This window comes from Coptis chinensis, chromosome 1, assembly GCF_015680905.1.
Source record: "Coptis chinensis isolate HL-2020 chromosome 1, ASM1568090v1, whole genome shotgun sequence".
Classification (NCBI taxonomy): Eukaryota; Viridiplantae; Streptophyta; class Magnoliopsida; order Ranunculales; family Ranunculaceae; genus Coptis; species Coptis chinensis.
In genome coordinates this window covers 32,101,942-32,118,593 of record NC_141456.1, presented here as the reverse complement: position 1 = coordinate 32,118,593, position 16,652 = coordinate 32,101,942, and the positions used below count along the sequence as shown (strand labels likewise).

Here is a 16,652-nt window from a genome sequence, read left to right as displayed (position 1 = left end):
AAAAGAAAGATAAAAAAGAAAAAACTTTCATATTGAACTTTTAATGAGCTCTACTGGTAAAACAAATGGCCAGCCAGATGTTCATTGAAAATGGATTATCTACCTATTGCTCTATATTTAAGAAGGGTTGAACCAAGGTCCAACTGCACCATTCATATGCCCATTGCCGTGTGAACCAACACCATTTGGAATGAGGGAAGGGGGTAAATCCATGGCCATGGGGGGTGGTACAGAGGAATACAACCCGTGGGAATGGGGGTGGGTGTTGGGGATCACGTGAGGGTTGCCACCACTGCTTCCTTTTCGCTGTTGGAGTGCATGTATCTGCCTGAGACCTTCCTCGTGTATACGGGATAGTGTTTCTAGTTCCTTCATTGAGAGAGCTTCCAAGCCTGCACCATACAGAGGGGCATGTCGAGACATCTCTTCCTGAAGTGAACCCTCGAGGGTGTGGATGTATTGCTGCCAAAAGAAAAACATGCGTACGTTTAGTCTAGTGCATGGCAATAATTCTTATACAAGTAATCTAAGACAAACTGATTGATGAAGAAAACTGATGTTCAAACTTTTGAACCACATTCTATCCACGAGTAACAAATTTTACGATTGTCTATAGCCATAAAGAAATACGAAAATCATAGGTCAAAGCTTCAAATCCCTTTTGTTGCATCTTGAACAGCATGCCTAAAAAAAAGATTCTAATTTAAGGAGGAAAGTTTTCCTTCGCCAAAGCTCTTTATACACTTTAGCTTACTTCAAACCCTCTCCTGCCTGTACACATCCCTAAGAAAGGAACAGTATAACCATATCATGCTCATAACCATGATGCATATATAATATGGATACAAGCCTACCATACTCCAAAACTAGATCACGCCTTCCAGCTATTCAGAAACATTGACGAAGACGGACCCAGTTTTATTACATGGATCCACCCTAATCAAAACCCGCCTCCCTTCTAGTAAGGTTACAACTTACAGTCTATATACGATTTTCCTGCTTGACTTAACCTCCCCATTTATAAAGCCTCAAATAATTAATAAAAACCAATGGAATGGAGAAAAGGTGCGTGAAATAAATGGGGAGAGAAGAATTAATGCAATTAACAGAAACTAACATCTCACTTGGATAATCGAGAAAAGTGTGCTTGAAATAAAAGGGAAGAGTGGAATGGCATTCTACAAAACTAACATCTCCATTAGAGAACGAAGTCTGTATAATATATATACCCATATATACGCCTGTACTTCAGGCTTTCTCTTAAACGGACATGTTATATAGTGTCTTGAGGCAGCTTATATAGTGTCGTCCGTTAAACAAGTTAATAAGCGTAAATTAAAAAGATGTTCAAGACACTATATAAGCTGTCCACGAACATGTCCGTCAAGACACTATATACTTCTTCTATATTTTCCCTTTAAGATGGATCTGGAGATGTATATGCAGCTTCCAAATCTGTGATGCACATACCCGGATTTGGGCATACTTTCAATGATTCTCAAACAAATATAAAAAATCAAGGCCTCCTCTGTTTATACGGAACATTGAACTCTACAGAATGGTTAGATTTACTCTTTTCCTTAATGAAAAACACTCTTTGACCACCGAGCAAAAAAATAAATAGAACACACTTTGACTACTCCACAGATTTTTTTTAAGAAATGACCATCATCTACCATATTTAGGTAGAACAAATAACAGTATAAACAAGTATTAATCATATCTCATAGAGGTTGTTGCATTAGTAAATTCAACGACCAGACAAATAATAAACAACAATAACTTAAAATCAAATGGAAGATTATGTTACAATCAAACATATTGACTAGATGTATTTTTTTCTATATTAAATACTAGGTACAAGTTATAAATAAAACAAATTTGTCTTACTGAAAACCTGCCGGTATCTGGGCATACTCGCCATACTGGTCTAGTTCTTGCATTACTTTGCAACGCCATGTAACAGGCTATCAACAACTGGGCTATTAAATCGTTGAGTACTCCCCGAGTAATCGGTGAGTACTCGCTACTCGCTGCTTAGCCGACCCAACTAACAATTTAATCCCCAATCACAATTGGGCTAAAAAACTCCCCCGATTAGCCGAGTAATTGTGTTCACTATTTCAATGTTAAACATTGAACTTGACATTTCACCGATTCAACCAACCCTCAATTCTGTAAAGTTCTGCACTTTAATCATATTTATTTTAGTTGATTGAGTGTTTTAATTGTTTATTGATTGATTGGGTTATTAATTGGCTTCATTATGTTGGTATTTCAAAGTTAAATATATTTAATAATTATTTGTAAAAAAATATAGTGTCATGAAAAATCGTCCGATTAATCCCGATTAATCCCCGACCGATTACACCTACTCGCTACTCGCTCTTCAAGCGAGTAGCGATTTAACTGCACAGATCAACAAACATTTCACCTTACAAAAATCGCAACTCTATCCAACTTGTAAAGCTTAGCAAAATTTCCCTCCTGGGTTTGAGTTTGTTTAACCAGATGATTCAACTAACATGAGATCATTATAATCATTCTAGCCACATTTGTTCATTTACTACATTGTTTACACGTTACAAGCACAAACAACCATTTGATCGTCCTTTTCTTCATAACACAAACGTTCGAGAAGTTTCCAAATCCTTTGCAAATGTAGCACAATATCGATGTCCATGGTATTTTGAGTTTTACACTTCTCAATCTATATGCAAGAATAATAAAAGTAGAGACCGCTTTAAGGCACCAATTAACAGATCTCAGAGCCGTTTCAGAATAAACAAACTGTACTTTTTGCTCTCACAATGAGTTCTCTAAACATGATTAAACTAGTTCAGCATGATTAAGAATACACAACCCTAACAAAATCATCATGAAGCGCTGTCTCTTATGATTTTAACACCAACACGAATCTCCCCTTACAAATAACTGAACAAAGAAAATGTAAAGAGTCACTCCTATGAGTTTCAACATTCCGATCACCTCAGCCTAGTCTATTCCTTACCCCTGTGGATAAGTTTATAGCAAACATAATCTGTTTGTTTGTTGCTAATACCAAAGACGAGCGGAATATATCTAACAATTAAAATTCTTTCATTTAAAATCCAAAGGTGTCCAAAATGGCAAAGCCAGAAAAGGAAAAGTCTAATAAGGCCGAAAGTTGTTAAGACCAAACTTCTCTAGATGTACACCCTATTTTTTTCGTATAAATATTTGTGTGAGAGGGCTAAATTGATAAACACTGTACTCTCTGTTCTCTCTTCTTCTCCATCTCTCACTTGTTCTTTCCTTCTCTTTACTATATAACAACATATTAATTAACTGTGACAAATGGTTGCATTCTAACAAGGTAAACAACAAAGCTCGATCGCAATGGGTGAGTACAGGTTAATTGCATAAGAAAAAAATACTTTGCTAGGCTAATTGCATTCAAAGATCTTCCTCAAGCAACTATATATCTAAAAGATGGCTGTTAATGATGTGCATAACACTTGGTAAATACAAGTGATGATGGGAGCACTTCTTAAAAATATCTGTACAAGGCTCTGGTTAATTGACAAACATGAATGAACAATAATAGAAATTTTGTAAATTCAGAGCATATTCCTTTTCAGTCGCTATAAAACAATTTGATTCGACTAGAAGTAATTGTATCAAATTGTACTTCAAAGCTAAATGATAAAGATCAAGGTGCGCTCTGAGTTATAATGTATGACAAAAAAGAAATAGAAACAAGTCTTAGAGAGAGAGATTGCAAAGACAGCACAAACTCATTTAACAAATTAACATAACCCAATAAAGTTCCTTATGATAAGAGCGAATAAGTACCTGACAAGCATGCAATTTTGCTTCCATCCCATCAATATACGCTTCACATCGAGTAACCTGTTCTTCCTTTTCCAGCTTTTCTTCCGCAGTTTGTCCAACTGTTTGCGTCAAACGCCGAACTTCATCCTCAAGTGACTTTCGGACTTCTTCTCTGGTCATAGTCTCAGTAGCATAACGTTTCACTTCTTCGTCAAATCTTTTTCTAGCAGCTTCTGCACTCTTCAACCTTTCAGCAAGAGCATTTTTCTCCTTCACCACTTTCTGCACCATTGAAGGATTCAGCTCAATACATGTCTGTACTTAAATACAGTTACCCAAATTATAATGCATTTTTTTATCCTTTTTTGTCAGATTGTAAGAAAATCAAGCTGGATGTCATACTGTCAAAAGGGGCTGTAAATTGTTGCAATGAAAAAAAAGGATTTTGCAATGGAGTTTGAAGAAGAGCTCGACTGACATTGCCCACCTCACAACAAGAATGTGAAATAATTCCAGAAACAGAAATATGCTATATAAAACATTGTCATCATCCTCGTCTTGTCTGACAACAGATTGCCAAAATATTATGCCTTTCAACTCTATCTAGAGCTATAGCTTCCAAACCATGTGTTTGCCAAACAAGCAACATTTGTCTGGTTGCACAGAGTAGACACTTCGTATTATTTAGATAATTACAAATTATTTTTGTTGTTGATTCTGTAGGCACGCAGAGAGAAAGAAGGATTGCTTATGAAATCAGGGAGTGGCCAAAAGAGAAAGACTCTGTAGACAAGGAGGATGGAAAGGAAAAAGAAGAGTGGGAAAATATTACCACTATAGTTATGGACGGTCAAAGCGGGTGAAGGCAAGGAAACTTTAAAGAGAGAGAGAGAGAGAGAGAGAGGATGGAAAGGGGGAAGTGGAGTGTGTGAGAAAGTAGTACCGCAATAGTTAAAGGATGGTCAACGGTGGTGGTGGCAAAGAAAGTCTGAAGCTAAGTAGCATGGACACTTCATATTCTCAATAAAATCACTTGTGTCGGACACACAGACACTTTGTGCATACTGTTTCTAACTAGGGTTTCTTCTATACCCTAAAAGCCTAAGAAAATAATCAATTGATAAACTGTAGTTACATCTCCATGATATGCCACTCTCACAGTCATTTACTTGAAATAATCACTTCGTAAGGACTTGAGCCCAATAATTAGTTGTGTAACCAAACAATCGTAGTATTTATCTTTTTCTATGTTATAGGGACACGACATACTATAAAAATAATCAGTTTTGATATGTATCCACATGTTCATGTCGGACACATTGGATGTGATGTACCTTAATTTTTTATATTTCACCGCGTCAGACACTTTATATCTGTCTTGGATACGGACACACGTATCCGTGTCAATGTAACTCAGTTTTATTTAGTTGTGTCCCCATGTCCTACTTATATAGGTTGCCATGTCGGATACTCCGTATCTGTGTCAGACACCTACACGCGTATCCGTGTCAATTGACTTAGGTTTGAAGGTAACAGCGGTGATGGAAAGGGACAAGGACAGAGAACACAGGTGCCCTATACTCGAGTGTAATAGTGCCCAAATGGTGTAAACGATCAGCTTTTGTCGGCTTGAAGGAAAATAATTTTTCTCTTAGTTTATTCCCTTGCTTTATGTAGAAGATGGACATCCAATTTAAAACCAATTCGTGATAAGTTGAGAGGCCCAAGACTTATGCATTTTATGCGTGGCATAACATATTCCATGTGGGACTAAACATCTCAACACGCCCCCTCACGTGTGGCATTACTTGAGTCTAACACGTGGACAACATATTTGGGTGACAGAGTAAACAACAGGCCCTTTGGGCAAACAATAATAGCCCGCTCTAACACCATGTAGAAGAAGGACATCCAACTTAAAACCAATTGGTGATAAATAGAGAAGCCCAAGACTTAAAGTATTTTTATACGTGACTTAACATATCCCATGTGGGACTAAACAATAAACATCTTGTTTTATAATGAGAGATGGGTGTACTTAACTAGGCTCTAAAAAACATTAAAACGCCAACTCAACCACCATGACCGCTCCCTTAAGTAAATAATAATTGGAGTATTTACTGATAGCACTCACCAATGACTAAGAGCAGATTTCAGAGTCATGGGCAGAAACCTAGCATTACTATAGGGAGGCCAAACGATGTATCACAGGGTAAACAGTGGCAGGCACACAAGAGAACATGACTACTACCGCTCAGTAAAATCTACAGGTTTAGTCATCAGTAAGTGCTAATAATAGCACCTCAAACTGTTCATGATTCGTCACCCCACACAAACCATTATAACAGCACATTATCATACCACAATTAAATAATGGTTAAGCACAACAGATTCTGCATCAAGTCTATATGTTATATTTGTACATGTTTCACATAATGATCTTAAGGTGGAGCTATCAACAATACGATAAATATATCCAGTAATAAATCTAAGATACAAACACTTGCAACCATAAAATATGAGTAAGACCACTCTATAATTTTTGTTCTTAGAATTTATAAACTGAGTCTCTAAGATGCACATGGCAATTAGAATAAGAAGAGAGAAAGCAACAAAGTACAATAAGCCTGTAAAGTTGGAAAGTTCAAACCCTCAAGCCACTTGATTTTCAATAACTAATTCCAGATATGCCTAGCAAGTTCAGAGTATCATTGGTATCCCATTCAGATATATGTTGATTATAATCCATTCTATTGTAATGAAATGAGGCGAGGACTATTTCAGATATAGTTGTCCCCATATTAGTTTGTGCTGCAATTGGGGTGGTGTAAAATGCAGTTCAAGAATATATACTACATGTTTTACTAAAAAAAATCTATGGATATATGCATAATATAAATATACAGTTTTCTTTTAAATTGCTACGGTAAGGGTTTGATTTTTAAAAAACTCAACTAATTGAACTATGTGAGCCTTCAACTAATTCCAAACTGCAAGATACAAAAAACATGGAACTGGACTTACAGAAAAGAATAAGAGTGTGCACTAAATTTAATATGAAACAATTACAACAAATATGGCATTTATACTTGAACAAATCAGGCAGTATTTGGTATGAAGTTATGAACTTCACAAAAATATTAGGGATGACACACATGTATCTGTTGGTAGAAATTTGTAGCAAACAACAGTTATAACTTGCAAAACTTTCACATAAAACCAGTAGAAGTATAATTAAATAGTGAGTGAACATACTACATGCCTAATCAAGACAATAAATAAGTTTTCCCAAACTTAATATGGTGATTCCAAACGTTTGTGCATTTCCAAATAAACACAAGGCATGTGATTCTACAATTAAATACCTAGAGGTTTCAGAGCAATTAGAAAGAAAATATTTTACCTTCAATTCATCCCGCTTCCTAGACTTCAACTGTGTGAGCTGTGACTCAGCATCATGAAGACGATCCTGAAGAACTTTTCTTTCTGAAATATGCTTTGCATTTTCATCGTCTCTTTCTGAACGAAGCCATTCAAGCTGGCTCTCTACTTCTTGTATCTGTTCAGAAAGGTCCTTCTTCTCTCGTGAAAAACGATCCATTTCAACTCTCATGTCAGCCTGCCATTTTTAAAATTGTCAATTGTGCTACTCAATTGGCAATACACGAAGATAGTTCTCATTAGCAAAAACAGCAATTCAGATAAATTATTAGGTACCTTAAGACGGTTGGTATTTGCCTCAGATTCGGACAGCCTTTGTGACAATATATCTTTTTCTTCAACCATATTGCAAAGTTCAACTCGTCTTTCTTCACGAATGCGAATATTCTCATCTTCACTGGCACACAACTGATGCCAAAGAGCTGCGCGGTCAACATTGGAAAGTTCTGCAACCTCCCTCATCATGCTCAGAGCTGGTCTTGCAATCCCTTCTTCCTCACAAACCAGGAATACCAAAATATCAAGATCCAGATCTGCTACACGACAGTTATCTGTGCTGCTGGTGGCTCGGTCAACAAGTCCTTTCAACATCCTCACTCGATAACCCTCATCAGTGTAAATTCTAAACAATAAAGAATATAACATTTTTACAAGACCCTGCACTCTGGGGTGTCTAGAGAGTGCCAGTGTCTCAGTAAGACCAAGAAGTGGGGTAAAATCAGCATTTAGGACTGGCAAAGAATCACTGTACATTCCCTCTCCTACCAAATTTTTATGTTTGGAACTGTCTGCTACAGACCTAGAACTAATACTCAATTTCTGGGAATGACGCCTTTCCAATACCGTAGCCACCCATTGATCCATAATGGCTCCTTGAGAAACTCCTCTCTCAAAAGCTTGAGCAGCTTCGACAGCAATGCAAGGTATGGACAACATCTCTATCAGGACATAAATATCAGAGAAATGGTAACTTGCGCGCAGGACTTGCTCATCTACCATATGCAGATTCTCAACAATAGTGTCATTATCATTATGCAAAAAGAGTCCAGTAGGTGCTTCCAAGCAACTGTCTCCAAGCTCAAAATCACAAGCAATATCTCTTAGAATAACTTCAGCAACATCAGCCCAAGTATTAACAGTTTTGCTTAAAACATCCAGGACACATGCTGAAACCTCAGCGCCCAAACTTTTTAGCCTGGAACGAACAACAGTTACCTGCAAAGAAGAAACAAAACGATTTGCATTAAATATAGCTATAAAATTTGAACATCTCAAGGGAAGTGGCTAACTCATTAAATTTTCTTGGGAATCTGATCCAACTTAAAATGTAAAATTGAGCTTAATGCATACGGCTTGAGGAAGACGCTGGCACTGTGATGCAGCTTTAAATATAAAACCTAACGCTGCAGCAACAGCCTTCTGATTTGAGTCTGTCAACAGGTTGAGTGCTTGAAATAAAACTCGCTCCCAAACTTCACTACCAAACTCTAATTGACTCAGAGCACCTAGAACCTGGATAACAAAGTAACTTTCACATGAATTGGAGAAGCAGCAACTCAGAAAAAAAAATATATCTATATAAAACATAAAAAATATAAATATATATGGATGCTCTGAGTAAAAAAAACCTATCTCTACCAGAAAAAACACTGCATATCTATTCAAACAAAGAATGTCCATCTGAATAGTATCTCAGACAATCCAACAGAATAATATCTTACAGGGAGTTGCAGTGCTGGCTCAGCATCAGGCTTTTGCAGTCGATCTAAAAGAGCACAAGCAGCAAGTGAATGCTCTGAATGGTCAACCAATTTTGGCACCAGAGCAACAAGATCTGGCTGTAGATGTTTAGGAGCTTTATCTAGAACAAGTGCAATCTTTTGTGCAGAATGAGGCCTTCGCCTTGGTTCTGGACAACCTTGTGGTACAGCACCATCTAGGGCTCTCAGTGAGTTCACAATCAATCCCAAGAGTTCTTCTGACTGCTCTGGCCACTTGGCCTACAATACAACTTGCTCAACAAGTTAGTAAATGGGTAACTAATTAGAATTCAAAAATAATTACTAAGAGGTTGATTAGTTAACTACAGGGTTAAGTAGATGAATATGAAGGGGTGGGGATGGAATGATGAATTGAAGCAAGATGTTTGGTGAATGAAAAAGACAAGAAGACGCGCAAGTTGGCCTCGAGTAATCTGGTGAAGAAGTGGGTGTGTAGGATGAATATTGATGATAGCCTACAAAAGTAAAGAAGATTGGGGTACAGAGACGGAGGCAGAATATATGGATGGGAAGCAGTCTGCATGGATGCTTGACGGTTTTTTTGGGCTTCTGCCACTTGTTTGTTTTTGCTTTCTGTGCTTTCAACTACTTGTAACTTTTGTTATCTTTCTTTACTTGGGTTTATTAGCCTGTAGGCTGGGGTAGGTCTACTGGTCCAGCAAAAAATAGACCGGCCAGTTTTGGGTATTCAATATATTCCTCTTAATTATATCAATATAATATCATTTACCGATCAAAAAAACAAATGCTGAAAATAAATAAACAAATTCATTTTACCTTGGGGGCTCGAGTGGAACAATTGTCTATAGCATGGCTGCCAGCAGACGTCTCTGGAGGTGAAATAGGCTGTCCAGGAACTGTCTTTCTTTCTATATCAGCTCCATTCATGTCTGAACTTTGCACAGCATGTGTGGTATTCTCATTAACGCCAGAGTCCAATCTCTCACATATAGGAGTTTGAACAGATTCTACTACTCCATTTTCACTACCAGACTCTGATGGACTAATTGCTCCATTGTTATCTACAGATACTTTTGTACATTTATCGGAAGATTCTTCTTCAGATTTTTCCTCAGAGGGTTGGCAGCACTCGACCATAATGTCCAAAAGTAAGTCAACTATAGCCTGCTGCAAGACTTTAACTCCCATCAACAAATTCATCAGACTAGGGGACGATTCATCAGTGCTGGTGACCTCTTTCTTCCCATCATTACTACCAGAGAGCTTTGTTGGAAGGAGTAAGCGCTTGACTTTCACGGGATCATCGAGATAAACACGAAGCCCAGTCAAAAAGCCAGCAATTGCTCCAGCATCCATAAGAAGTTTTTCTCTTAGAGTGACCTGAGGCTGCGAAGAATTATCTCCATACGTAAGGTGAAACCCTGCCCTAGCAAGAAGATTTCTAAAGATGTCTTCTTCATCTCCACTTATTCCTTCACTATCTTCAGAATCGATAAGTTCATCAGGATCAGTTGACAAAGCATCCTGGTCATCCTCAGAAGCCATAACCTGAAACAGAAAATACAAACAAACATTTATAAGAGGGAGAAGATAATAACCCCAAAAGCATCATCAGAAGTTGCTAGATATGAGCCCATAGTCAAAATAATGGTGACGCATCCCAAGGTCTGATGGGGCGGTTCAACTGCAAGCCAGATGATTTGATCTCCACCGCCGGTCGCCTATTGGCAAAGATCTCACGCGGTTACATGGTCTATATGGCTGGAACGCTCTCATCGAACTTTCTATGATGAGTCTAGAGATATCCAACAGCTAATTGTCAAATGTTAAACACTTATGCAGGCTTGGTTGTCTTTCTTACCATATGTTAGGGGTTTTAAAATTGGAAGATCTCACATTTAGATGGGATTCTTTGGTTGAGGCTTAGCCTGTATATGTATGTTTGTACTTCTGGTAGTGGGAATCTCTCACACTACATCATCATTATTAATATAATATATTGTTTTGCTGATCAAAAACAAAAGAAGAAGAATAGCTGACGCAGTCTATTAAAACATTATAAAACGTTATCTCCTCATGAAGCTCCTATTACTATTCCAATTGTTATTAGCTCCCCGTACCTCAGCGATCCATACCAATCCCCGATCCCTTCTAGGTCCTTTCTGAGGTCTCTTTCTTCGTTGGGTGCACTGCCCAATATAAGGCACTTACAATATTAGGATGAGGAAACTGAATGTAAACTTTTTCGCCCCCTGAATGTCTAATATGGATTCAGGTCACACTCATCCTCTGTCCATTTTCTTCGAAATTTCGTATTATTTTCCCTAAGATGGTATAAATCCGAGTACACAGGAACTTAATACCACCAGAAGATGAGATCCTCTAGCCTAACGCTCTCAACCTAGTATCTACAGAAGCCCAAAGCCCCAAACCCACACGCAGATCTTGACATTAAGTATGAATATATCTACAGGAGATGTTTCTTTCATAAAACCTTCTATTCTTTCCAGGATGAAAACAAAGCGCGCAGCAGCATTTTACAAAAAACCTTCCCTATAGGAGAACGCACCGCAACGACAACAAGTGTGGACTAACGGGGCCATTGAAAGGTATTCCAACTTGTACAGCTGATCAAGAAGTGATTGGAATTTGTGTCACGTGCTAGTGTACGTTCTTCATAGGGTAGGACGGCATATGATGAGTGGGCTAAGGGGTGGCAACCTAGTTATGATCAATCTTAAGGATGCATTGTGTCATGCCTTTTCCTCTATCAATGATATTCATTTTCTAGATAAAAAAAATAAGCAAATCGTATCTTAGTATTTGAATAAGTTTATCACAGTTTACTGCTATTGTTTGCTTCCTCCAGATAATATATCGAATTGCACTTTCATTAATAATATAAGGAGTATTTGCTGCAAGAGAAAGGAAAGGTGTGAGCATTTACGTGGAATTAAGTTATCCCAAATAGGATGAAACCACCACTTATTTATTATAGTGTCACACCACCCCACCCAACCCATCTAAGCTACCAAACTCGAATACCATCTGAATAATTTATTAAGAGAAGCATCCTTTAGCATTACCGCATTCAAAAGAGCTCAACATCCTTTAACATCACCATAATACAGAGAAGCATTAAGGGTATCTGCAACCTGTATTTTATCTGAGAACAAAAGTATTTAAAAATCTTGGGGCAAAACTCTCAAATTAGAAACAAGTAAATCCAAGATTTCTGCAGACATTCATAGTGCATAGGAATCAAATGTAGTGCACATGACCACGGATGTAGAGATGAAGGTTTTTCAGTACGACTAACGGATCAAATGACATCAAAAATTATCCACAGCCCATTAATGAATGACTTGATGACTTATTAAGTATTTCACAAAACATAAGGACGGATACTCAACCAATAAGCAAAACTGAAAAACTGAAAAACTGAAAAAGAATTAGATATATCAGATTATGTATACTAACCTCTAGGTCAGAAAATTCAAACCATGGGCAGCAATCAACGATCTCACAAACAAAAACAACTGTGTCTCGGACCAGAAATCCTGCATCTGCTTCTAGCATATCAGATACTTTCATGAACTGGAGGACAGAGTTGTTCCAGGTCTTTGTACAGATAGAAGATTCCTTCCACACGGTTTTGGCTGAAATCTTTTGGTTCACAACAGCCATCCTGTATTTGACCCAAAAGTTTTTATCTGGATCATTCCCAGATGATTGATCACTCTCTAGGTATATACATATTGTGTCAAAGGACTCATACACACCTGCACAGAAAGAAACACGGCATGAATATTTACCGAACGGTATGCATAACCTTCACATGAATAGGCCATGAGAGAACTTACAAAGTAAAACTGCACATTGACTGAGGATTAGGCATAATAAACCAACAATAACAACTCACCAATGCGAAGCTCACAGCCACCGGCTTGAAAGAATTTGCTAAAAATCTTCCTGCTTTCCATTATTTCCTTGAATGACAAAAAGTTCTCCACCTTCCAAGTAAATAAGCCTCTTTTCCCAACTCCTTCAATTTGGGTACCTGCATTGCTTGGCACCATATCCTGGAGAGAAAACTCTTGCATTACCGATGTCTCCTTCAAGATAAGAACCTCGGCAGAGAATACAACAGTGTCCTGAACAAGAAACCCAGAGTCCTGGTCAAAGAGACTGGTGAGCGTCACAAACTCCCTCCACCCCCAGTCTTTAGCAGCTTTGGAGTAACGGTTCTGCGACTCCTTCGAGACGGACTTGTCCTCCATCCTTTGGTTCACAACTGACAACCGATGACTCACAAAACAACTCCAATCACTGGAGGTATTCCGGGAATCTGTAACTTCAAGAAATACCGAAAGGTGGCATGGTGGTTGAGACTGCCCTGAATCAAGGACAAGCGAACGTTCCATTAGCTTTTTTTCGCCGCCTCACAGATTAAGCTTCCAGAACCTAATTAAATTAGTTTCAGTAAAATGTGGTGGGTTTGAGCCTATGAATTACGAACATAATTTTGTGATCAAACCAGTTATTTCATAGATAGATGACTTGTTAATCTAAGTTTTTCAGATATATCGATAGAAACCATTATAAAGTATCAAACAATGGAAAGAATAAAACAAGCAGTGCAGTATAGTTGTTACCTCTGGGATATACAATAAGGCGACAATCACGATTTCCAATCTGAAACCTCCTGCTCTTGACGCAAAGCCCCGTAATCTTCCTCTTCTTCAAAAGATCCTTCAACCTCGTGAAATTCTCAATCCTCCAAGTAAACTTCCCAAAATGCCCATCCGATTTCCTCCCTCCTCCACTCCTCAGTCCAAGAAGTCCACCACTCTTTGAAAAATTGCTGGACTCCTTAATGACATGAAAAGAAGCACTGAACACCGCAGTATCGTCAACCAAAAACCCCGAATCCAGTCCAATGAAATCCGACATTTTCATATAATCATTCCAACCAAGACTTGTATTATCTCCACTCTTATTATCAGCAGCAAAACGACCATACGAGTCACGGTGCACATGATTAGACCCCGGTTTCTGATTCAACACGGACATCCGAAACAAACACCAACAACTCCTCTCCACCATAACACACTTCTCCGTATCCTTACTCTCCAAACACATTGACAAATATTCGACCCCATTCACCGTACTCTGATAAATACTAATCCTCAAATTACAATCCCCAGCCGGAAAAACGGGACTCATAATCTTCTGCGTCTTAATCATTTCCCTAAACAAACTAAAATTATGTACTTTCCAAGTAAACTTCCCACTCAAAACATCGGAAGAAACAATCGGCCCCACACCCGCCAAGGACAATGCCGGCGAAGACAGGGTCATCGCACCCCCTAACTCAACATTATTATCTCTGGAAAATGAAACGGACTCATTCAAAACAAAAATATCAGCAACAATGAGTAAACAGTTATCGGCATTGGACAAAAAACCGGATTTAAAATCAAGAATAGGTAAACTCGGGGTAAAGTCACACCAGCCATGAGATTTCTTCTTACTAGAAAACCTATGCCAAGAATCTCTAACAACAGATTTGGAATCGTCGAAATGATTAAGTAAGGACAAACGATAGGAGGCGAAACATTCCCATTTAGAGTTATTAGAACTGTTTCTAGGATCCATAATTTGAATGTAAATGGAAAAGTAACCAGGTAAAGCTTGGGAATCACCTTTAGGGTAAATTAATAAACGACAGTCGTAATTACCGACTTGGAAATAACGTGACCATAATGCCCTAGCTTTAATTTTGGAAAAATTAGTTACGGACCATTTACATGTGGCCGAGTAATCGTTTTTCTTTGTGATGGTTACTGATTCTTGACCACCGTCTCGAGAGGTGATTAGTTCTTCGGGTGGGGATATTGTTGTATTACTTGATTTTGATGATTGAGGTGGGTTTGAGATGTTGTTGTATGATGACGTGGCCGTGGCCGTGGCCGTGGTGGAGGGGGAAGCTACTTCTGATTGGTTGGGTTTCATTTTTCTGTTCGTCTTCGTCCGGTTATCCGGTTTTTTGTTTTTCCGTGTGTGAGATATTTATAATTTGTTGTTGCGTCTTCCGTGTGGGGGTTTTAGTAAGCTGTTGGGTGATGAACAAGAGAAGGGAATGACAGAATGAGGTCTGGGTGTGCGTATGGGAACTGGGACATGTGGGGGGTCTCGTACTGGGAGGGGCTAGGGGAGAGGGTTCCAATCTTTTCTTTTGTCCTCACCAAATACTCAAATACACCGGCCCATTTCTTTCTCTCAAAAAATCATCATTCCCTCCCCAACTCCCAACTCTTCCTCTCTCTCTCGTTGATATAACATGGTGCCGGTTGCACCGTTTGATATTAGAAAAGCTCTAGTACTACATAATTAATTGCCTATAAAAATTTTCAAACTATAAGAACTCACACCCCCAAATTATTTTAACAAATTTCCACTTACTGGACTCCCAAAATTTGCACAACTATAGTGATAATATAATCAACAAAAAAAAATAGTATAAAAAAAAACACTAATAAAAAACATTCAAATAAACCAATATTTTTTTTTACTTCTCATTTTGTCCTTATAAAATTATCATTTATAATTTATTTTGAGTCCAAAACCATTAAAAATGGACAAATGTGTTTTTGAATATTTGATAGGTTAATGAGACTAAAACAAATAGCTGAAGACCCAAAGCCCAACCGATCAATTTGTATAATTCTAATCACCTATAACAAACTCGTGAGCTTTCCCTCATTTCTTTCACTCTCAATTCTTAAATAAGAATCAAACCTCAACCAAAATAAAAATAATAACAAAACAAACAAACAAACAAATTTATAAAGGACTTGCGGCGCAGCTTGTTGCACGCTTGTCCTAATTATTTGTAAAACTTGTTATCATTATCAATAAATTTTCCACTTAAAAAAAAACAAAGCAAGATAATTTTTCACTTTCAATGTTAATCTTTTATAGTTTTCTCCATATTATAGTAGGGTTATATAGACTTATAACATTATAAAAAGTTAGTAATTTCCTAATGTAACAGGGGGCGCATTTTGCTTCAGCTGGATCATGTGATTTTGAGGTACCAACTTCTAAATTCCCAGGTAGTGCGTCACTTCCACAACATAAGAATAAAACCAAAAACAAAAACAAAAAATGAATAAAACGACAAGTAAAGAACGAATGAAGAACAAAGGAATATAAAGAGAATTAATATTAATGTACTGGGTTGGGTTATTCTGGAATTGTTAATGTCTTTAATAACAGAGCCAGCGGCGACAGAACCTGAGAGTTAACATCTTTAATAAAGTCCAAATGTGCCTCAGTGTGAACTCTCACGATATCTGTGTCACTTGCTTCTTCGCTCGTCATCACTCTTTCACATCTGTTCACAATAAGGAAATGATAAATATAAGATTAGGTAATATACTAAAATGTGGCTTTATATTTCAAGTGGCTAATGAAAAATATATACAAAGAATGTTTTGAACCTTATGGCAATTCCATTTTTATGCATCTCTTCCATTGATAAAGCGGGTGCGTGTGGGGGCGGTCGCACCCATTGAGATTAGAAAAACTCCATTACCACATAACTAACTGTTTATAAAAATCTTCAAACTATCAGGACTGGCCCCCCCCCAC

The 16,652-nt window shown here is 37.8% G+C and overlaps 1 protein-coding gene across 3 annotated transcripts; it reads right to left on the bottom strand.

Moving 5' to 3' along the window:
- Positions 1–8: 8 nt before the first annotated feature.
- LOC147523506 (TRAF-like family protein) lies at positions 9–15,259 on the bottom strand. 3 transcript variants are annotated; one of them, XM_086598897.1, is made up of 11 exons: positions 14,800–14,935; positions 13,652–14,385; positions 12,919–13,392; positions 12,477–12,778; positions 9,813–10,544; positions 8,976–9,254; positions 8,605–8,766; positions 7,531–8,469; positions 7,217–7,432; positions 3,835–4,095; positions 9–462 (listed from the first exon to the last, which is right to left on the bottom strand). In XM_086598897.1, exons 2-11 carry the CDS (start codon positions 14,355–14,357, stop codon positions 118–120), a joined length of 4,416 nt encoding a protein of 1,471 aa, XP_086455023.1. In that variant the 5' UTR covers positions 14,358–14,385; positions 14,800–14,935; the 3' UTR covers positions 9–117. The 3 variants fall into 3 exon arrangements, with proteins under 3 accessions (XP_086455023.1, XP_086455020.1, XP_086455017.1); XM_086598894.1 differs by having other exon boundaries at positions 14,702–14,827; XM_086598891.1 differs by having other exon boundaries at positions 13,652–15,259.
- Between the last annotated feature and the right edge of the window lie 1,393 nt (positions 15,260–16,652).

Bases quoted from the DNA above. Each gene is read 5' to 3' on its own strand.
- LOC147523506 (XM_086598891.1), bottom strand. From the start codon at position 15,011: ATGAAACCCAACCAATCAGAAGTAGCTTCCCCCTCCACCACGGCCACG. The intron at 8,767-8,975 runs GTAAGATATTAT...TTTGTTATCCAG, and splicing joins AGCCAGCACTGCAACTCCCT to GTTCTAGGTGCTCTGAGTCA. The intron at 463-3,834 runs GTACTTATTCGC...TTCTTTTGGCAG, and splicing joins CAAAATTGCATGCTTGTCAG to CAATACATCCACACCCTCGA.